This window comes from Letharia columbiana, assembly GCF_014066305.1.
Source record: "Letharia columbiana isolate WasteWater2 chromosome Unknown xpSc0000097_s0, whole genome shotgun sequence".
Classification (NCBI taxonomy): Eukaryota; Fungi; Ascomycota; class Lecanoromycetes; order Lecanorales; family Parmeliaceae; genus Letharia; species Letharia columbiana.
Window position 1 is genome coordinate 32,475 of NW_023501172.1, and position 23,502 is coordinate 55,976.

A 23,502-nucleotide genomic window follows, 5' to 3' on the forward strand; every position below is an offset into this window, starting at 1 on the left:
TAAATCTAATATTATTATAAACCTTACTACTACTTATACTAAGACTTCGATATTATATATATTATATTAAAATCCCTTTTAGAATTTAATTTTAATAATATATTTTATATATCTAGAAGCTTAGCGAATATAGATCTACTTTATATATTTTAAAGTTTTAATATTTTTTAAAGATTAATTCTATTATTAAATATATTATTAAATTCTATAACGACTATATATCTTTTATAATCTATATTCGCTAGCTAATCGCTAGTAAACTACGCCTTTATATCTATCTTATTCTTTTATATATACTAATAAGATCTCGAGAAAATTATATCTATAAGAACTTTAGCTAAATCGCTTAAATTTAAAGTTAAGAAGTTAAAAAGTATAGATATAATATTAATATAGATATATTAAATAAGATAACTAAGATATTAAACTATATAGATAGAAGAGAGATATTAAATAGTAGATAAATATCTCTATTAAGACACGCTAGGCCTAAATAGATTAGAGAGTTAAATAATATATTAAGAATATAGAATCCGCTTATAATACTATTCTTCTCTCGTTATAAAATTATATTTTATAATTAGTAAGTAGAAAGATAGAAAAATAGATATATATATACGCTTAACGTCTAAAAAAATAATAAAAGTAGTAAAGAAATAATCGTATCCGGGAATTTTAGTATTATACTTTTCTTTATAAGAGATATTAGAGATAATAGTAGCTTTCTATATTTACGTTATAGTAATATCGCTAGCTAGAATATAGATATATATAGAGAGTCTAGTTAAGAGAAAATTAATATAGTATAATAAAAATAATATTTATTAACGTAGAGATAAATAGTAGTAATTTTCGAATTTATATTTAAGTGAATAGAATATCGATAAAATAATATAACGTAATTAATCGAAGGCTCTCGAATTAAACTAAGCCGTAGACGCTAAAAACTCTAATTTAATATTAAGTAAGTTTCTCTCTAGAATATTATATAATCGATATTAATAAAGACTATTAATAGCGATAGTAAGATTTATAAGATAATATACTATAACTTTAAAAGATAATTTAAGTATTTATTAATAAAGAAATTCTACGCGAAAGATTCTATATAATATAATCTATAATCGATATTAATCTAAGAAATTAATTTTTAGATTTAAATAAATAAAACTATTACGAAGATATTAAATAATTTTAATTTAATTAAAAATAAGATATTTAAGATAATTTTAATATTTTATAAATTAACTCTTTATAGATAAGACTCTTTAGAATATTATTTATAAAAGTCGTCTATTAAATCTTAATAATTTTCGAATTTATCGCTATTTATATTATATTAGATAAGATTATTATCGAGATTTTTCTATTTAACTTTATATTTAAAATAATTATAAATTAATTTAAAGATAAATATTTCTTTAATAATCTATTCGATTTAATTATTAATAGTAATATATTTCGATAGAAAATTTATCTACTCTAGTAAGAGATTATTTATTATAAAACTTAAGAGATTAGAGTAAAAGATATTATAGATCTTTATAGTTAACGAAAGTTTTAGATAATATAAGATTTTTATAAAATCTATAATCTTAAATAAATTAAGTCTCTTATAATTTAATTTATAAGAAAAATAATTAAAAATAATATTCTTACTACTTAAAAAGATCGTATAATCTATTTAAAAAGTAATCTTTTATTAATATTTTTTAATTTATATAACTATAATCTTTTAAACGCGATTTATATTACTTTAAATATACTTAAAAACTTATTTTATATAATTTATAATATTCTTTATTTAAGTAATATTAAGACGTTTATATATAATTTTATAATTAATAATATTTAAACTAAAAATTATTTAAGAATAAAATCTCTTATTTATAAGAAAAGATAAGATATTAATAATTATTAAGATAGTATTATTATTAATAAATTTAATAATAAATAATTATTTTATTTAATTATTCTATATATAATTATAATATATTTAAAAATAACGCTTTATATTCTAATTTACTTACTTAATTTATTTATTAATTTTAAAATAAAATACTATTAATAGCTTAGCTATAATATTTAATTTTTTATAAAAAAACTTTTATATAATAGCTATAAATTAAGAGTTTTAATTTAATATTATTAAGATTAATAGATTATATAAATAAAATACTTCTTTAAATAATAAATTAATTATCTTTTTAATAGTAATATTTTTATTAATATTAAAATAGACTATATAATAATATCTCTTAATAAATTAATTAATCGCTATTTAAATAATATTATAATTATTAAATATAAATAAGTTTATAACGAAGTCAATTAATATATTTTATTATTATTTTTATAGAGATTAATAGAGATTATAATAAATTATATTTTTAATTATAAAACGCTTTAGTTTTTTAATAGATATAGTAATTTTAAATATAAATAGCTATTATTATTATTATTTCTTATTAATAATATTCTCTTTTAAATAGTTTATAAATATATATTATCTCGAAATAGTTATAGAATAATTAATTATATATCTCTTAAATAATATTAATATATATATTATTAAATATTTATAAACGATTCTTATAATAAAGTATCTTATTTTATATAAAGTACTTATTAAGAGTAATTTTTTAAAACTTATTTTTATCTTCGACGATAGCGTTATGAATTTTAATATAATAGTTATTCTTTTTATTAATCTCTACTATCTTATAATAAATAGAGTTATTAATTATATATATATTAATATATTCGCTATTTAATTTTAATTAATTAAAAATAAGAATTATTTAATATTATTAATATAATTATTTATTTTTAAAATTAATTAATTTATATTTAGCTATTTATATAAATATATTTATTTTAATATTCTAAGATCTAAATTAATAAATAATCTTTATATTAAATTTTAATAATATATCTAAATATCGAGCTTAGCGTTAACTAAGATTTCTTTTCTTAATAAAATATATTAATTCTTTATAATTAATAAAGATTTTAATAGAAATATTTATATATTTTAATTTAAGACGCTAGTATTCTAAATAGCGAATAATTATTAATAATTTCTTATTATAGATCTAATAATTATATTTAATTAAGATTAGATTTTTATTATAAAAGACTATTAAGTAAAATATTTCTTTATTATTATATTAGAAAAGAATATCTTTATTAATATAGTTAAAAGAGTTAATCTTTAAAATAATCTTTTTTATTTTATTAAAATAATATAAAATTAAAATTTTAATAATAGCGACTTTTAGAAGATAAAAAGTCTTTTAATATATTAAGAATTAATTAAATATAATTTCTTTTATTATAAATTTTATTATAAATTTAATTATTTTAAAGAAGTCTCTAATAAATCGTTAATAAAAATTATAAAATTCGATAAAGGTTTATATCTCTTTAAGATTAATAGATATAGTTTACTTAATAATAGTTTAAATTTTAATAAAATTTATTTATAATCTATTTATAGATATTAATAAATCTAGAAATTTAATTTTTTAAATATAAAATTTATATTTAAGAATATTTATCTAAAGATTAATATTTTTTAATTTCTAAAGAATTTATCTAACGTATTAAATATATTTCTTTTTTATTTTATTATAAATAAATATATTATTAAGATAGATTTAATAAAAGTTATTTAGATACTTAAATAGAATATTATTTATATATTATTAATATATAATTAAGTCGTTAATTAAATCGAAGAAAAGAATTTAATATTTATATATTTTAAGAAAGATAATAAAAGTAATAAAATTCTCGCTATCGAGATATATATATAGTTTATTAAACGCGACTATAATATCTAATTAAGTAAGATATTTATATCTCTAAATTCTTATTAAAATCTTATCTATTAATAAAATTAAATATCGATTTCTTTTAATAATAACGTTTAGCTTTTAATAGTTTATATAAAAATATAATTCTTTATTTAATTTTTTCGCGAATAGAATAAGTAAAATAAATAATATATAGTTTAATATTATAAATTTCTTCTTTAGATATTTATCTAGATACTTCTTTATCTATTTTAATTTATATCCTAATATTAAATAAATTCTACTTTTTAAAAGTTTTATTTTATTAAAATTATTATTAAATTTTAATTTATAATTATAAGAATAATATAGAGAAAGTATATTTATTTTAATTTTATTAAAAATATCTAGATAGTCATAATACTTCGAAGATAACTTATATTTTATCTTCTTAGAATTAATCTTATTAATATTATTAATCTAAATAAAATAATTAAAATTATAATATCTTTTATATTTCTTTTTTAAATTATAAAAATAAAATTTATTAATTAATATATAAGATTCGCGAGCTATTTATATAATAAAAGATATATATAATATTAGCGAGTTATTATAGATCTTATTTATTATTAATATAAATAATTTATTATCTTTTTTATAAACTAGTTAATAGTAAATCGCTATATTAATCTTAGCGATATTAATAAACTTAAATCTTTTATTATTCTTATTCTTATTTAATAAAAAAATATTTAAATTAATTTTATTATTATAGATAAATAAGAGAGAGCTTTATTATTTTAATATAATAGATAAAAAGATAAATAATATAGATAATTAAAGCTTTAAAGTTAATAGAAAAAAAAGTTTATTTATTATTAATATTTAATTATTATTATAATTATATCGACTAGATAAAAAGAGTATCTTATCTTATAATATATTAAGAACTATTTTATATTTATTTATTTAAAATTTTTTAATTATTATATTATATTTTAATAGTATAATTAATATTAGATATATTTCTTTTTAATAGTCTTTTATTATTATTATAAAGAGTAAATAATATATAATTAATTATTTTATAATTTAATCGTTATAATCTCTTAATAATTTAAATTATAATAATAAAAGTAATTTTAGATATAAAACTTTATATATTATTAAGATTAAAGATTTATTTATAATTATATAAATATTAATATATTTATTATCTATAAGAGAGTTTTTAAATAAATATTTTCTTTTTTATAAAGATAGTATAATTTATATATAAAAAGAATAATATACTAAGACGTTATTAAAAATATCTATTAAATATACTTTATAAGTATCTCTTATTATAACTTTAAAAGAGATTATTTATTTTTCAAATTTAAAGAAGAATTATTACTATCTATAATATCGATATTATTAATTTTAAATTCTTTATTTATTTTTATCGCGTAAAATTATACTTTCTTAAAGGTCTTTTTATTAATCTTAATTTAAATAATTATTATATAATTTTTTTAATAATAATCTTTTTTATTATAATTATAATATATTAATTTTCTTAATTTTAAATTAATTATAATATTTAAAGACGTAGTAATTATATTTAAATTAAATTTAATAATAAATATAAAATATATATTAATTATAAATATTATTATTAATATTTATATTATAATTAACTTAATAATAATTTTTATAAATTTAAAATTTTTATAATTAATATATTATAAGTTATTTAGCTTTTAAAGATATTCTTTTATAGTTTTTAAAATAGTAAAATCTTTTATAATCTATTATATCTCCTTTAGTTTCTTTCTTAATTTCTTAAAAAGATAATTTTTTAATATAAGAGTTTTCTTAATATTAAGAATAATATCTAAATTAATAAAATTTAAATAGAAATTAATAAAGAATCGAGTTTCTTATTATAGAGTATATATATTATATAATATATTATTATATTAATTTAAATTCTTATAGATATTAATTAATTTATTTATAATTTTAATAAAAGATTAATATAAATTAATAGAGTTTTAAAGTTTTTTATATATTATATATTATATAATTTTATTATCGAGTTATAAGATTATATAAATTATTTTAAAGTTTTTAATAAGATAATAATCGCTATTAATCTTAAATTTCTATTTTATTTTAAAGAATTAATTATTTTAGATAAGATTAATATTATTAATAAATAGAGATAAATTTAAAATCTTAATTAATTTTTCTTTTAATTATCTAGATATATATTTCTTCTTAATTAAAAATAATTATAAATCTTTTATTAATTATATATTAAGATTATTAACTTTTTATTATAAAAAAATTATATTCTTCTAAAAGTCTTAAACTAATTAATTTATCTTCTTAATTATTTTATAAGTCTAATATAAATTATTTATAACTAGATTCTTTTTTATTATAATAATATAATATTAAATAATAATCTTTTAAAAATTATCTCGCTTCTAACGAATTTTATTTAATATAATTATAAATTTATTAAATTAATACTTAGTTTAATATTATAATTATAAATTATTAATAATATTTTAAAATATATCTATTAAGTTAAACTTATTCGACTATATTATCTAATAAAACTAATATTTATTAAAATTTAATTTACTTTAATAAGATCTTAATTTAATTTATTTTTTTAATATTAAACTTTATTATAGAAAAGAAGAAAGAAAGATTTAAAATAAAGTAAAGAGAAGTTTAAATACTTCGAAAGAATAGATATTAGAAATATTAGATATATTAGAAAATAATAAAATCTCTCTAAAGCGTTAAAATTATTTAATATTAAGAATAAAATTTTTTACTATAAAGCTTAAGATAAGATTATTTCTTTATAAAGATTTAATATATTTATTTCTTAATTATTTAAGACGTTAAAAAGATTATAAATACTTTAAATAGTAATTTTTTAAGTATACTTACTTCGCTTAAAGAGTTTTTTATCTTATAAAGAAGTTATATATAAGAAAGTTTCGAAAAATAACATCTTAAATTAATTATAACTTAATTATTTTTTATCTAATTAAAATCTTATTAAAACTTTAGATATTATAATATATAAAGTTATAAATAATATTATTAATATATATTTTAAATATAAAAATATAAAATAATATTAGCTATTTCTTTTAATTCGCTAGTTATATAAATAATTTAATATCTTCTTTATCTCTTAACTACTATTTATTAAGATTATTTCGCTATCTTATTTAAACTCTTTAAAATCGATTTATCTATTTAATAGACTTATTTAGAAATATAATAATTTAATTTAATTTCTTATTAAAGTCTTTATTAGCGCGTTTCTTTAATTTTTTTTCTTAATATAAATAAAATAAATAAGTTAATCTTAATTATAGTATTAGAATTAATATAAATATAATATTAATATAGATATATTAAATAAGATAATTAAGATATCGAATTATATAGATAGAAAGAAGATATAATATAATAGAGAATATCTTCGTTAGAATTTATAAAGTTGAATTTAAATCTAAGTGTTAAATAGTATTAGCTTAATTAACTGTTGGGCTTCGTTTATTCTAGTAGTAAGTGAATTTTTCGCAATAACGTTAAAGGCTTTAAGAGGTATAAAGGGGTGTATATCTCTGAGACGTTTAGTAACGTTTAGAGCTACGAGTGAATAGTTTCATATATAATCGAAATTGTATAGAATTTGGTTTATAGATTGGTGGATTAGAATAATAGAATTATATGATTACATAAATAGGTGAAAGGATTATTAACCGATCCCGGACGCGTTTAATATAACTACGATATTTGAATATTAATTTAATCTACTAATAGTAGGCCAAACTTCATTATTTTTATAGCGTTAGAAAGCGCACACTGAGCTCTATAATTTACGAAATTATAAAGAAATAGTATTTATAGAAAGCTGATTATTTTAGAGTATAAGACTTCTATATATAAATTTTTAATAAGAGAGCTTAAAAGGGCTAGCGAGCTAACTTAGTTAGTCTAGTTAAAACGTAATAATCTTAAATTTATAATTAACTATATATATAAATTTAAGATTTTCTAGTTTAATTCTATCTTATTCTATTATATATATTAATATATTATATTAATATAATAGAAATAATAAATTAAGTTATAGTAGTATTCTCCGCTTACTAAGTAATAATTTAACGTAAAATCTTAGAGAGCTAAGCCGTATTCTTAACGCTAAAAGTCTTATTATCGCTTAATTTCTCCGTAGTATTCTACGTAGTATTCTTCGTAATATTCTTTACATTTATCTATTATAATTTCTTCTCTTACTTCTTTTTTTATAAAGTATTAGACTAAGTAACTAGCTAAGTAATTAACTAAGTAAATAACTAATATAACGTAAGATCTTAAAGAGCTAAGCCGTATTCTTAATAATAATAATCTTATTACCGCTTAGTTTCTCCGTAATATTCTTCGTATTTATCTATTATAGTTTCTTCTTTTACTTCTTTTTTTAGAGAGAGTATTAGATTAAGTAATTAGCTAAGTAATTAACTAAGTAAATAACTAATATAACGTAAAATCTTAAAGAGCTAAGCTATATTTTTAACGATAATAGTTTTATTACCGCTTAATTTCTCCGTAATATTCTTCGCATTTATCTTCTATAATTTCTTCTCTTACTTCTTCTCTTATAGAGAGAGTATTAGATTAAGTAACTAGCTAAATAGCTAATTAAGTAAATAAGTAAATAATAAGTTAATAATTTAACTAAGTAAATTATTAAGCTAATATAATAAATAATATTAATTAAGCGACTAGTCGAGTATCGCTAGCTTAAAAGAAGTATATAAGAGAGAACGATAGCTATAAATCCGTTCGAGCTCTTTTTAAAAGCTTTTTAACGCGTTTATAAATAGTAGTAAGTAGCTATTAAGCTCGCTTACGGCCTCGATTATTAATAATAGCGAATTCGCGTTCATAGAGGCTCTAAGAGACGGGTAAAAGAGATATATATATTTAAAGCGTTTAATAACGTTTCCGCGAGAGATATTAAAAACGATTATATTTATATTAATGAAATTAATAGAATTAATAGAATAGTAAAAGAATAATAATTATATAAATAAATAGATGAAAGAATTATTATTTAATCTCGAACGCGTTTAATATAACTATTATATTTAAATATTTATTTAATTTATTAATAGTAGATTAAACTTCGAAATTTTTATATCGTTAGAAAGCGTAAACTAAGCTTTATAATTTACGAAATTATAAAGTAATAATATTTATAGAGAGCTAGTTATTTTAGAGTATAAAACTTCTATATATAAATTTTTAATAAGAGAACTCGAGAGAATTAGCGGGCTAACTTAGCTAGTTTAACTAAAGAGCGTAATAACTCTAAATTTATAATTAACTATATATATAAATTTAAGATTTTCTAGCTTAGCTCTATCTTATTCTATTATATATATTAATAGAATAAGATAGAGCTAAATTAGAAAATCTTAAATTTATATATATAGCTAATTATTAATTTATTAGGTCTACGCTTTTTAATTAGATATCGCGGGTAAATAAATTAGCGTTCGTAACTATTAAAAATCTCTTCCCTTACTTTTAACCTTTTAATAACTTTACTATTTTCTATTAAAATTTTGAGATTTTTTTTTTAAATTATAGCCCGAAACTTACGCTTTTTAATAATGAAAAAATTTCGAAATTCGGTCTTATAATTATTAAAGCGTAAGGAATTCAAATATCGCTTATTAAAGTTCGCTCGACAGCCCTAATCAAAAAACAGATGTATATTATTTAATTTTAGAATAACTTTTTTATTTTCTATTAAAATTTTAAAATTTTTTATTTAAATTATAGAACGTAATATGAGCTTTCAGATAAAAAAAGAATTACTAAATTTAGTCTTATAGATATTTAAAGGCAAGGAATTCAGATATCGCTCACTAAAGATCGCTTATCAAAGATCGCTTATTAAATTTACTCGACAGCCCTAATCAAAAAAAATGGTTATGAATTTAATTCATAGGCCTTTACTCGTAATATTATAAAATTATAAAATAATTAAAATAAGAAGATTCTTTAAAAGAATTTTAGAGTAGATACGTTAAATCTTATAATAAATCTTTATTTATAGATGATACTTATAATATTCTTATTACATAACTAGCCTATATAGATCATTACGAAAAACCCTCTGCCGACCTTAATATACGGCTTGCTACTGTATATTGACTGGTATAATCGTCCAAACTAAAACAAAAATCCCCGATCCTCAAAATTCTTCTCTTGCTTCCTTAGACTTAGCTCATTCGCAACTCAAAGACTGCCGCGCGATGTCGACGTCTCTTCCAGTGCGTAGCCACCCAGCGTCCGCGGAGAGCTCTTACTCTCGCGGAGAAGTCATTGCTGCCATCCAAGACTTCTACGAATTGTTGATCAAGCTACCCTACGTAGAGCCAAACGCTCTCGTCTTGCCACCTTCGGAAGGCTGGTCAGGCGTGAACGCGCAGAAGCTACGAGATAGAGGGAAGACAGAAGAAGTGATTGAACTACTTCGGTATTTACCTTATCTGCGCGCCCCAGCGCCTGGGAAGAGATGGATGATTGGGCCCGACACTATCATGATCGCCTATTGCGACGGCGAGGTTTACGATGAAATCAATGATTCTCTTCAGCCGGTTCCGGGCCATTGTATTTGGCTCACGGATTACGAATCCCGGGACGGTACCAGTCTTCTGTTCGATACTCATACAGGTGCGTACATGTCGCTTGCAACAAGTTGCCTGTTCACGGATCCCAGTAATTGCCTAGCACTAGATCGGCTAGTTGATAATCTACATAGATACTATCACCGAATGGACGAGTTTGGGACATCATATTATGATTGATTACGAAGAATATGAGAATATTCCCACGCAGGACAAGTGGATGGCGCACCCGACCATGCCCGCGGCCGCTTTCTTCCGCCTCTGGAAGCAAAATTTCGAGAAGCTGGTCTGGATGGCCTTCTACAATCCCCGGGGGTCGGCAGGTACTGCGCAATGGTGTATTTCCTCTGCGACGCTTCAGGAAGAAGAAGAAGATAGGCTGGCATCAGATGATGACTTTGAGCCAGATGCAGATGAGCAAGGAGACGACGAGGAGGGTGGAAGCGAACCGGACGGTGAAGATGACATGGATGATGAGGACGGACTGATCCCAGATGAGGAGTTGGACGAGTTAATGGAGGATGCCTACGGCGAAGAAGCTCCCCAGAGGCGGATAGACCTGCAGTCCGAGAAGAACACTGCTGAGTACAAGCCGGTGGATCTTCCGCCTCCAGAGCTTGCAGAGCCCGCAGATCAACGCCTGCTTCACATCATGATCAGAGAGCGGAAGACCAAAGTGAGCCCCTCGCTTAGTGACGAAACGTGGCAATGTCGCAAATGAGGATGAGCACAAATGAGCTAACGTGGGTTTCGGGATCTAGGAAGTCTACGAAATTTACACACGGAATGGTTGGCCTTCGAATTTTGACCGGGAGAACTGCAAAGTTATGCTCGCCGATTTCTGTGAACGCGAAGAAGGTCCAATAAACCGGTTGCGTTAGAAGTTGTCAGACCATGATAACACAGCGACACGCCAGAAGATGATCGAAAAGCATCAAGAGAAGCTGCATTGTATTCGAAATCGGAGCTATTTCTGGTCATGACGGTCTTGAAAGCACTGGTGCTACTCTCTACTTAACCAGAGTAGCTGAATGACTGGATACAAATTTTCCTGCACGTGAAAACAATGTAATTCAATCAATCCCTACCGTAGGCCTCGGAATTAAATCAAGAGCTAGTTGCGCACCACCGCCGCCAACTTTCGGTGCCATCGGTGTCGCCGCAGGTGGCAAACCAGTATCCACCGCCGTCGGCTCCGCTTCACTCGCCCTTGGCATTAAGGGACCTTTCGGCGGGGCACCGTATACTGACGAACCCTTCATTTCCTTCAGCTCGTCGACGCAATTCGTACTGCGACACTTGCGTATGCCCAGCTCGGCCAGGGACTCCGTTAGCTCATATTTAGTGTCTCTTTCGTCAAAGCTCAAGTCCATGTCCAGAGGATCGATGAACCGCTTCTGATATCCTGCTCGGGGAGGCTTGTTCTGGATAACGGCGAGGGGAGGCGGATTCGAGTATTGATCGACTGACTGGTGTCGCTGGCGGTTACTCAGGGCGGCGTACCAAGGGTCACTATTCAGTAAAGCGAATCCTGGATCATCGACGAGCGTTGAAGGCCAGCATGGATTCGCCGTGATGCCGAAGTCCGGCTGGTGCGGATACGCATCAAATCGAATTGATACTGTAGCAAGAGTAGTAGTCACGTCCGCAGTATAGACGGACGTGTCTCGGTCAGGACCGTGGATCATTCGGTCGAATCGAACATTTCTGGTTGACGCAGGTGGTTTACCGTCTCCGCTGTAGCGGCAGAGCCCCAATCCAAATAATGCCGCACCTGCAGCCTGGTTCTGGGTTCCCGGTACCATCCTTACATACTGGTCGTGGAGATCTTGATCTTGCCAGAAGCCTATGGGAGGATATTCATCTCTCTCGCAGTTCAAGTTTGGTTCTTGCATGTAGCCATTCCACCTGATTATGAGTTAACAAAGAAGGAGATCTTTTGATAGGCATGCAAGAACGCAAGATGGGAGTGCATAGGTATCAAGCCATCAAGGAATCGCGATGACTAGTATCAGCTCAATGAAGCAATAGACACTTACCAGTCATTATTGTGTTGATCAGTCCAATCAACCGTAATCTGCTCGCCTCTTCCTCCTTGACGATAGTTGAATCCAGAGAATGTCGGACAAGTAAGAGGGTTGTATCCACGCTCACCTGCGTCAACGAGAATTTGGTTAAAATCAATTACAGATGAGTAATGCTGGCAAGCCTGTGGCCATCGTGCTCCGTCGCAAACTCTTTGCACACCTGGATCTGGATTCACGTTCGAGTCAGAGACAATTTCGCCTACTCAGCAGAATAACATACGCTCAGTGTTGATGGGTTGCTTGGCTTCCGTGCTTGATATCGCTCGCTTGCAGTTCGGCGCGCGCTTATTACATGCTGAACTTGTTGGTTCAGGATCGTGGCTTGAGGTGGGCGGACGTGTCTCTGGAAGCTTGCTGGGCTCATCTGAATATTCACAGCTATGATCAGGATTTGCATTCCCGAAGAACTGACAGATCTCACCCGGTGAGAGACTGTGCTCCTTGCCGAAAACCTTGAATTCGGCTTTTCCCTCCTTCTCGATGCCTTTGACACACCCTTCGATAAGCGCGGGCGTCGCTGCGAGCTCGGCAAGATCGAGGATCTCCCCTAGTATCTTCAGTATGGCTAGAGATTGTGTAATGTACGACTCAGTGATAAAAACTTACCGAAAATGGGGATCAGGTCTTCCGCAAGTTCCAGTGGTGCGAGAAGGGCCGGGACGGCCACACGGCAGAAAGCCTTCGCCGCCAAGTCTAGAGCCGCCTGTTGAGCGGCGGCTTCTGCAGCATCTTTGGCAGCATCTGCCGCATCTTTTTCAAGCTGACTCTTAGAAGGTGGCGGTGAGAAGCCGGCGCAGCAGTAGGACTGGAGACCACCATTGCAGGTTTGGCCCTAGATGGAAATAGTCAACACAACCTTCGCAATACCTCCGACTACGATCATAACCCTCTGTGCTGCTTACTTTCTTCCCGTTTTGTACGCTTGTGTCAGTCACAACTTCAGTTTCACCTACTTTAACTTTAGTAGTTTACTCCTCCCAAGTCAACTCTGTCTCGACCCTACCATCAGCGCAACCCTGAATACACGACATGCCGACACCGCGGTATCCTCGCCACTGACACTTGCCCATGGTTGTGCCGTCATTGCAGCAAACACTCCGGTACTGGTTTTTCGAGCATCGGTCCCTGGTTACGGACATTAGACTTTTGTTTCTACAACCCATGAGTCAGGACGCTATACCTCGTGGAAATTTGTCCAGGCTGACCAAAGACTTCAGCGACCTTATTTGTTCCTGATTTACACTTGGCATTGCAATCTGTGGTGTAGCAGCTTAAAGATGCGGCTTGATCACTGGACATCTGCTGTGCGTTTGCCTGCTGATCTGGGGTGACGTTGGGAGTAGAACCAAGCCCATTGGACTGGGTCTGATCCTTCTGATCCATAGCCCATACCATGAGGCCACCTAGACAGCGTTGACTAGCGAAGTTCTATTGGCAATTGGCATCAGTGACTTTACACAGCCCCGCGAGGGTTTTCGAGAAGTTTCTGGCTCACCTTCTTCTGCTGAAAAGTATCTGTGTCATCGTATGAAATCCACTGGTTACTATCCCAAGTGATCCACTTCACCCCAGCTGTATGATCCCATGTCGGTGTCAGGCTGTTCTGCGTAATGATATTCTGGATCTCTTGGTCGTCGAGTATCCCAGAGGTGCCCGAGCAAGGCCCAGGATTTGCGCCTCCAGAGAACTGGCAGACGTCGTTGGGAGTACTACATGATGGATCTGATAATGTGAAGGATCGGTCAGCTATCAACCTGACGTCAGCATAGCGTTTTATTTTGTTGTCACGTACCCACGCCATTCCAAGAGTAACTTTGTCTGCCTGAACACCAGCCCGCCAGAGAAGGTCCAATCCCAGGTCAATCTCGGTAAGATTGGTGTGAGGGGCGATGTACGGGCCAACAAACTGCGACTGGGCGTCCCATACTCCATGAAGATCCTATGGCCATTTAGCATCGAAGTGTGCATTTTCGGTGTGAATTAACTCACATATGACATGAAATTGAACCAATCAACAGACTCCTGGAGCGAATTTACGTCGAAGTGCTGGAGATACCAAAAGCTAGTTGGAAGCGTCATGGACAGTCCCTTCTGGCCCAAAGCAGCTTTGAGCTCCTTGGCGAGTGCAACATAATTCTCGGTATCGGCTGGCTGACCACCACGATCATCTGCTTGGGGATACTCCCAATCGAGATCCACGCCTATGAAAGTGAGTGGACGAGCATAGAAGATTACTGGGTTTCCTACCGTCAAAACCGTACTGGTTCATGAACTTAAGAAGACCGTTGATGAATGTCTGCCTATTTGCGGAGGTTGAAGACATTGTGCTGAACGCCTCCTGAGTTGGGCCAGGATCTGTGAAAGACCACCCACCGATGGAAATCCAAGTCTCAAGTCCGTTGTATTTCTCTTTCAGGGCGGTGAAACGGCCTAATAGGGACGCAGAATTTGAGTCCATGGGCGCAATTTGGAAGCTGCTGGGATCGAAAAAAGCAAAGGCGAAATTGATGTGAGTGAACCCAGAGAGATTGAGCTCCTCAGGGGTGACCTAGAGTCATGTAAGCAGCGTGGGAAGCGATTCCAAAACATAGCTCGTACCGATTGGCATGTCCGAGTGGCAGCCCAAGACTCGTAGTAGCTTCAGAGCTTGGTCAGCTACCTATTCTTTTCTATCTTCGTCCAAACTCACCCAATTGTGCGCTGACCCACTTTGGAGCCGCCGCAAGACGGTTGAGGGGGAGGACCGCATCCACCAAAATCCTTTTGACAGCCGGTGTCACAAAAGTCAGAGGTACTTCCGCAGAAGCTGCAGGCAAAGCAATTAGCCACAGAGAGTTTATGTTGGAAGGGAAATTGACCCAAATTGCGAACAGCACACGTTCAGAGGACAGTGTTGCTGGCCAGGAGTCCCATATTGTCCACATTCAGCTTTTGCGTTGCAATTCGACCTGCATCCAGTACCACACTCCGTTGGAGAATAGCCACACAGACCGTTTGAACCACAACACGCCCCATTCTCACAAGGAGTATCTGGGTTACAAGTTCCCACAGGTAGGGCTCTTAGCTTCAATTGATTCACAAAAGAACGGTTGGGATCATATTGCGGTAATGCAAGGGATCCCAAAGCCCAAGATAAGACCACAACGTGCCACAAGCGCGACATTGTCATTTTTTTTGAAAACGAGAGAAAAAAATATATCGCGACTAAAGATAGACGAATGGGACGACAGATAAGTCTTGCTCGAGACCAGAAACCTCAAAACCAGAAGATGGAGGAGAATAGAAGCCCAAAAGCTTTAAGAGCAAGAGAAAGATGCTATGCAACCAGACGCTGACAGCGTGCGGACGTGGGTACATAAGTAAGTAAGCGAGTAGTTTCGGTGAGTTCTGCGCCTCACGGCGGGCTGATGGGACATCCTGGACAGATCAGATGTACCGGAATAGCTCGAGGATGCAGTAAAGGAATTGCCTGAACTGCAGGTGGCCGACGTTGGTGAACTGGAGGATACTTACATGGAAATTTCCGCATCCCCCCAGTACCTGAATGTGCCTGTAGGTCATATTGCAGGAATCTCAGCTGAGGGTACAGCCGTGCTTTGCTCCTCTGAAACAGTACTGCAGAAAGGGCATCCGACTGCCAGAATAGTCTAGGGCTGCGGGTGGCGGGGAGGTGAAAAAAGATTTAAGCTCGAGGGAATCAGCATGCTGTAGGATGTACTCGTATATACCCGGAAGTGCCCGATACCTGGTAATGCCCGATCTTAAACCCGATAAGTCCGGCGTAGCATCACAATGTTTATCTTTTACTAAAATTCTATAATAACTCGATATAATAATGAATAAATAATAATATTAAACTTTTATTACTAGTAATATTAATATAGCTAAGAATCTAATCTATCTTTTTTTAACTTTATCGAGTTATTGATTTATAAAAAAATCGTTAACATCTCTTCTTCTACTACGTCTTCTTTTTCTATCTCTTCTTTTATTATATCTTTTTAATTACTTTCTTTTAAAATCTTTAAATTTAAAACTATTAAGTATATTTCTCTTATTAATATATTTATAAAGACTTTTCGAAGTTATATTATAATATTTATAGATCTTATTATTATTATTAATAATTTTAATCGCTATCGATTATCTAATATACTATTTTAAGATTTAATACTTACGATTAACTTTAACTTTAAAGTATTTAAGTTAATTATATTATATAATTATAAAAGCTCTTTTCTATTTAAATATTAATATTAAATAACTATATTTTAATAAAATATATATTTAATTATTATTCTTTTATTTCTTTACTAAATTTCTTTAAACTAAAATTTCTATACTCGCGTATATAGTTACTTACTTATCTATATTCTTACTTACTTACTTACTTACTCTTTATCTTAAATTATTTTTTTAGAGTATTAAAATAAAAGTTTAATTAAGATTATATTATTAATAATAATCGCGTTAAGATATAGTAAATATAAATAGAATTTAAATATTAGATTATAAATAATTTAAAGAAACTAGTATTTTATTATATAGAAATTTATAAATATCTATTTTTATAATTTTTAAATAATAAGAGAAATTAAATTTATTTACTAGCGAAGCTAATAACTAGTTATAAATAAGTAAACTATTTTTTAAAATATTTTTTATAATATTTTACTATATTATAAAGTCTCGATAAAAATATAATATCTTATTTAAATAGATATATAGCAAAATCAAAAACAATGTCATATTTTGGTGTTGCGCCGGACTTATCGGATTTTAGATCGGGCATTACCAGGTATCGGGCACTTCCGGGTATATACGAGGAGCCCTAACCCTGAATGCCGTACTGAGGCAGCCTGTTACCTTAGGCTCTAATAGGTCCGAGTTGCGAAACAGGCATCACTGCATCAGCAACTTTTATGGAATTTATTTTGGCTGGCAATAGGTGTACACCCGCTTTCCATGTACACCCCCTCATATCCGAGTGCTGCTTGGCTACGTCTTCTCTAATAGTCAGCCCGGCTTCCTTTCAACGCCCGGACAGTCTTCAACGCCTTATATCTTACTATCTACAGAGTACGTCACTCGTAAACAGAATCCTCCCTTTCTTTAGAGGATTTATCCTGTATATACTCGCTGCTACACTTTTTCGGTGCGCTGAATCTCAAATATAATAGCCCTCCGAGGGCCAACAATAAAGTTGTTGTTTGTGTAGGCAGGGGGTGTACATGTATCGAAAGGGGGGTGTACACCTATTGCCAGCCTTTATTTTTCTTTTATGATATGCATGAGGCTGATTGCGAATAGGCGCGCAGGGTGAAGATTAAATGTTGCAGTTCAAATAGACTGCGTTCCGAAGGCGATTCTGTAAGCAAGAAAGAGTCTAGAATCTTAGAGACAATCCCTTGTAATCGTACTTTAAAAACAACCTGAAACCAGTCTGCTGATATTTCTTTTCACCGCCGCACGGAGTATCTTTTTTCCTTTCCAGCTTTACTAATATCTTACCAGCATTGATCCTGCGGGATATTTTAATCTCTTTTACATCCTTTGCACCATCATATGTCTCTCATCAACGTCAGCAGGGATCCTTCTCTCGTGCGGCATGGAGTGTTCCTCTTCAGCTTCTTGGCTGGCTATGTTACAAGCAAATATTGGGGGCAAGCCGTTGTTGTCTGTGAACCTATCCCACCGCCGGTATCAAGTACGGATCATGACTCATTGCCCAGATGCTCTTCCCCCTTGATCTCATAGCCTTAAATATACTTTCCTTTGCTATTGCTTCATTTTCTAGTCTTCGCTCTCGTTTTGCACAATGTCTTCGAACTCAATCCCTGGAAGTCCAGATAGAATGGGAGCTCTCATCTTGGCTTTGGCCACGTGGGGTGCTATGATCTTGCCTGCCTACTCTCAATTCAACATGTGGCCGTCGGTAGACTCTATCCGACTGGCATCCGCTATGGATTTCTCGGTGGATTGTTTGAATGCAATGTAGGCATATCTAATCGTCAGATCGGTAAAGACGACTAAAGCTTCTTCTAGGAACACTACCGTGACTTGCGAACCCGATCTCTTCCGCATGGCTGGCCAAGTCGATCTTTACTATTGGGTGCAAGATAACATCACTGATCTCTGTACGCCGTCTTGTATTCAATCAAGCAGTGATTGGCTGGAAGGTATATACAACACTTGTGACGGTCAAACTATCACGATTGACAGCAAGATGGTGCCGGTCGCATCTGTGGCCATTCGTTACTCTGATGGCGTTGGCCTCACTTGTCTTACAGATGTGTATGAATCTGTCTCCAGATCTCGAGTTTGACTAATCCAAGTCCAGTCAATTGCCTATTACGTTGTCTTACAACCAAACTTCGGGATCGGATCCAAATACAACCGCATCGCCCATTTCAGTGAATGGAACATCAACAGCTCCGGGAAACGACAGTTCCATCCCTGGGAACGGTACTACCGTTGAGCTCAACAACTCGACATTCAACTATTGCTTTTTGGACGCTCAGAACTGGGTGGGCATTGATATTACAGCACCTGATTGCACTTTGGACTCTAGCCAAACTCTCTGCACTGATCCTGATGCGGCGAATCGTATCGTGAGTTTCAAGTCTCACTCTATTGCTACTCGAGCTCATCTTAACTATTACCCCCAAGGCAAATCTATACAACGATACAGTTGTGAGTCTTGCAACCTGTGAATGCTATGTAATGGCTCACGATGTCCTAGCTTTGCAGCAACTGCTTCCTAAGTGTCATGTGGTGGCGCATTAACTCTCCATTTCTACCGGACACTGACGAATCCGACTATCTTATTGAGCAATACCAAGATATTACTGATGTTTGCAATGTCACGATGCCACCATCGCTCATTCGCGCTCTTCCTTCCTATCCCGCTGCCCCGAGCCCACCCTACCTTACCCCAGGTACGGATCCAAACGCTAACTTGACAGCCTCAATTAGTGGGACTTGCGGTGGTCAGACCATCTCAAGAAGTAACAGCAAACGTGACGGCATGGAGGTAGCCGAGCGCGACTCTGAGCTTCTTGAACTTGAGAACGACTACAGTGGTTATGCAAGAGTCAAACGTGCTTCTGCCGGGTCTTGCGATTCCCTTTCACAGTCTTATGGTGTGACTACGGGTGATCTCCAGTCAATAACTGGTAACGACGACTGTTCTTTCAGTGCATCATCAATTTGCGTACCACTCAAGTGCGAGGTCGCACAAGTCGGCAATGACCAGTCCTGGTAAGGGCCAAGATCATTCAAAACTTTGCGCAACTGGTGATACTGATTCGGATAGTGCTTCCATTGCAAGCTCGTTGTCTACCAGCAGCATCAACGTCACGATTACTCTCTTCCTCCAATGGAACCCTAATATAATTGGACTCTGCGACAATTTGACGACAGACCAATATATTTGCAGCGGGTAAGGGAGTCAATCGCCTCCTATCAAGCCCTTTCTCTCGCACTAACATTTGAGACAGACCACTAGGAGGCGGATATACTTTGCCGGCGCCAATTAGTGGTATTAATAGCAATGCCGGTGCACAGCAACGAGGAGGCCAAGGAAGTGGTACCAATCCCAATGGTCCTGATGGTCCTGATGGTCCCACACCCAACAGCACGACGAGTGCCCCGACACAACTAGGCATTGCAAAAAATTGCAATGCATATGCTTACGCCGACACCAATAGCACCTGCTATGACATGTCACAAAGCTTCCGTATCACGCTTGCACAATTGACGACCTGGAATCCGGTCCTCGGATACCCCGATGGGCACAATTGCACCACACAATTCTGGGCTGGCTACGACTACTGTGTCGGCTTACCAGGGAACTCAATCAGCTCTTCTAGTACCAGCACTAAGTCATCTTTGACTACCTCGAGCCTTCCATATCCCACCAAGAGCGATATAACTCCTGCTTGTGACAAATATGGGGCTAATTACTAATTCATACCCCGAAACTATGCATCCTTACCGAATCATACCCCTAATTACTAAATCATACCCCTAGGGGTATGATTCAGTAATTTGCCATTACTTGGGGTATGATTCGGTAATTTGCCATTCATGATAAAAATCGCAAAGGAGAAAATTCGCGACCTGGGCCATCCGACCATAGAAAAGAGGAAATATCTCCGATCGTATTTAATGGGTGACCTACCAGCTTAAATACATCAGACGAAAGTCGAGTGGGTGTTAGCAGCAGCCCCCACGGGGGCCTTGCGACGGCCCTACGGGGGCCCTATTTAGGTCCAAATAGGGGTGTCTGGCTGTCAAGCGCAAAAAAAGCCTAATCCCGGGGGTGTCTGCGCTTGACAGCCAGACACCCCTATTTAAACCTAAATAGGGCCCCCGTAGGGCCGTCGCAGGGCCCCCGTGGGGGCTGCTGCGAATAGTGGGCTAAATTTGGCCCCCCAGCCTGTCTACACCCAGTCTGTGACTCTCACACATAGTCTTCACTTTGGTAAATTACCGAATCATACCCCAAGCAATTAATCCTTACCGAATCATACCCCAAATTTTGGTGTAGGGGTATGATTCAGTAATTAGGGGTATGATTCGGTAAGGATTCATAGTTTCGGGGTATGATTCGGTAATTAGCCCGACAAATATGCCGAGGCCAAGACTGGCGACTACTGCTACATTTTTGCGCAGAATAACAACATAACCACCGGTGAGCTATATAGCTGGAATGGTATCCTCGGACCAAACGGCACTAGTTGCTCCACGGAATTCCAAGCAGGATACGATTACTGTGTGAGTGTCATATCCAGCTTGTGATGAGCTCTGTGGACTGACCTCGATCTGAACTAGGTCGGCGTGTCTACAAAGTCCGCAACGATAATAAGCGCGCCTGTCCCCACGTCTTCCACCACTACATCCTCAGTGTTACCTAACCAAAGCGGGTTGGCAAGCAACTGTAATAAGATCGTCGCAGCGCAGAAAGGAGACACGTGTTATTCCTTCGCCCAGAACAACGGTAAGCCCCCTTTCTGATAAAGACTCGCCGTTGCTAAAGGCGCGGTGACGGCGACGTGAAACTCATATAGGCCCGGTAGTGCTAACAAAACAAAACAGACATCACGACGACGCAATTGTACACATGGAACCCTGTTTTGGGGACTAATGGCGCAAATTGCAGCTCGGATTTCTGGACCGGGGAAGGATACTGCGTGGGGTCAGCTGATGGATATCGGAAAGCCAAGAGGAGGTGGGGCCTGTTCTGAGTTGAACATGATGCTGCGGATACGCGACCTGCCTTGTAGAGAGTTGAGATGGTCTGTTATGTCGATCGTATTTAGGAAATGACATACTTCAAGACAAGTATGGTCTAGCATCTCGCGAGGACTATCCGGGCTCCTTCTGCGACCGCTGTTTTTGTCTTTTCATATTTTCCTCCCGGCCGTCCAATTTACGTAGGTGTTCGTGAAACTCGGCTCAATATAAGCCTCGGGTATCTTGTGAGATATATTATAATTAGGATGCTAAGTAGATTTGATCAAAAAGTGGCCGCAGATGAAGTCTGAACGTTATAGTTGTGTGCCGGGGACCTACTGTTTTGATTTGATACGTAGGGTCAATAGAGAGGTTTAGCAATGTGATTCAAAAGAATGATTTAAAACGAAAAGGGTAATAATCTAATAGGTTAATTATATAGAGTAGTTATTAGCCTCGTCGATCATTTATAAATTAAATTACTATTTTATATATGAAATAGTAATTTAATTATAAAGTTATTCTATACGGCGTTAGCGTAACTACTTATTTAAATATAGCAAAAATAAAGAAATAATCTATTCACCTATCTAGATGTTATTATATATACCTCTTATTCTTATAATATATAATGACTACGAGTTATTCAGCTAATTACTTAGTTAGCACTATCTACTTTATTAGCTTACTACTTTACTTAGTTAGCTACTTAGTTAGCTACTTAGCTAGTTACTCTATTAATTACTTAGTTAGCTACTTATTTAATTACTTAATCTAATATTCTAATATATACTAGAGCGCGAGCTTTTTAATATTGAAAAGCTTATCGAGTACTAGTTTTTAACTATTTTTAATTCTTAGAGAGATCTTCTAAAACCCCTCGAACCCTTCGAGAACTCTTTAAAAGCTCTTTAAGAACTTTTATCGAGAGGCTATTAAAGTAAGCTTAAAATTTAATTATTTTAATAATATTTAATTAATTTTAAGTTTACTTTAATAGCTTCTCGATAGAAGCTCTCGAAGAGCCTTTAAAGAGCTTCGAAGTATTTAAAAGATTTTAAAGAATTTAATTTTAAGAATTAAAAGAGATATTAGAGAGATATTAGAGAGGGATATTAGAGAGAGATATTATATTTTACTAAGCGAGAGAGATATTATAATTTATTTAATATACTTAGAGAGAGACTCTTTAAAACTCCTCTAATTCTTCAAAAGCTTTTTAAGAATTTTTTAAGGGCTTCTATCGAAGAGGCTCTTCTCGTAAACTCGATAATTTAAATAAAAATCTTAGTTTTTAATATATCTTTATAAATACTTTATTAAATTTTATCTATATTATATTATTTAAAAGTATATAATTAACTCTATAACTCTATATACTTAATTTATTATTATATTTTTAATAAAAAAAAAGAAATTAAAAAAGATAAATTTAAAGATTTTAAAGTTTTTTTCTAACTTCCTCTTTTAAATATATTTATATATACTCGCTTTTAACTTAGAAATAAAGAAATAAAGTAAGTTTTAGCTTTAAGATTACGAAATCTAAAGATTTAATTAATTAACTTTAAATTTATAATTATCGAATATTTTATAATTTTAGTCTTAAGTAATAAGAAAGTAAGCTTTTTAATAAGAGAAGAAGTAATATAATAT

General features: G+C 32.0%; 3 protein-coding genes across 3 annotated transcripts; 2 read left to right on the plus strand and 1 right to left on the minus strand.

Moving 5' to 3' along the window:
- Window positions 1–10,147: 10,147 nt before the first annotated feature.
- HO173_013266 (uncharacterized protein) lies at window positions 10,148–11,403 on the plus strand (the record flags this gene model as incomplete). The annotated part of the gene is made up of 3 exons (XM_037315089.1): window positions 10,148–10,568; window positions 10,657–11,198; window positions 11,284–11,403. 3 exons carry the CDS (start codon window positions 10,148–10,150, stop codon window positions 11,401–11,403), a joined length of 1,083 nt encoding a protein of 360 aa, XP_037158019.1.
- A 192-nt stretch (window positions 11,404–11,595) lies between these two features.
- On the minus strand, window positions 11,596–16,170 carry HO173_013267 (uncharacterized protein; the record flags this gene model as incomplete). The annotated part of the gene is made up of 14 exons (XM_037315090.1): window positions 11,596–12,430; window positions 12,562–12,775; window positions 12,830–13,156; window positions 13,216–13,441; window positions 13,512–13,558; window positions 13,613–13,734; window positions 13,790–14,037; window positions 14,105–14,548; window positions 14,599–14,810; window positions 14,857–15,157; window positions 15,208–15,247; window positions 15,319–15,415; window positions 15,481–15,557; window positions 16,046–16,170. 14 exons carry the CDS (start codon window positions 16,168–16,170, stop codon window positions 11,596–11,598), a joined length of 3,315 nt encoding a protein of 1,104 aa, XP_037158020.1.
- Window positions 16,171–18,427: 2,257 nt separating this feature from the next.
- On the plus strand, window positions 18,428–20,577 carry HO173_013268 (uncharacterized protein; the record flags this gene model as incomplete). The annotated part of the gene is made up of 7 exons (XM_037315091.1): window positions 18,428–18,603; window positions 18,655–18,903; window positions 18,950–19,220; window positions 19,279–19,302; window positions 19,352–19,869; window positions 19,925–20,050; window positions 20,109–20,577. The coding sequence occupies 7 exons, from the start codon at window positions 18,428–18,430 to the stop codon at window positions 20,575–20,577; spliced, it is 1,833 nt and encodes a 610-aa protein (XP_037158021.1).
- Window positions 20,578–23,502: the final 2,925 nt, after the last annotated feature.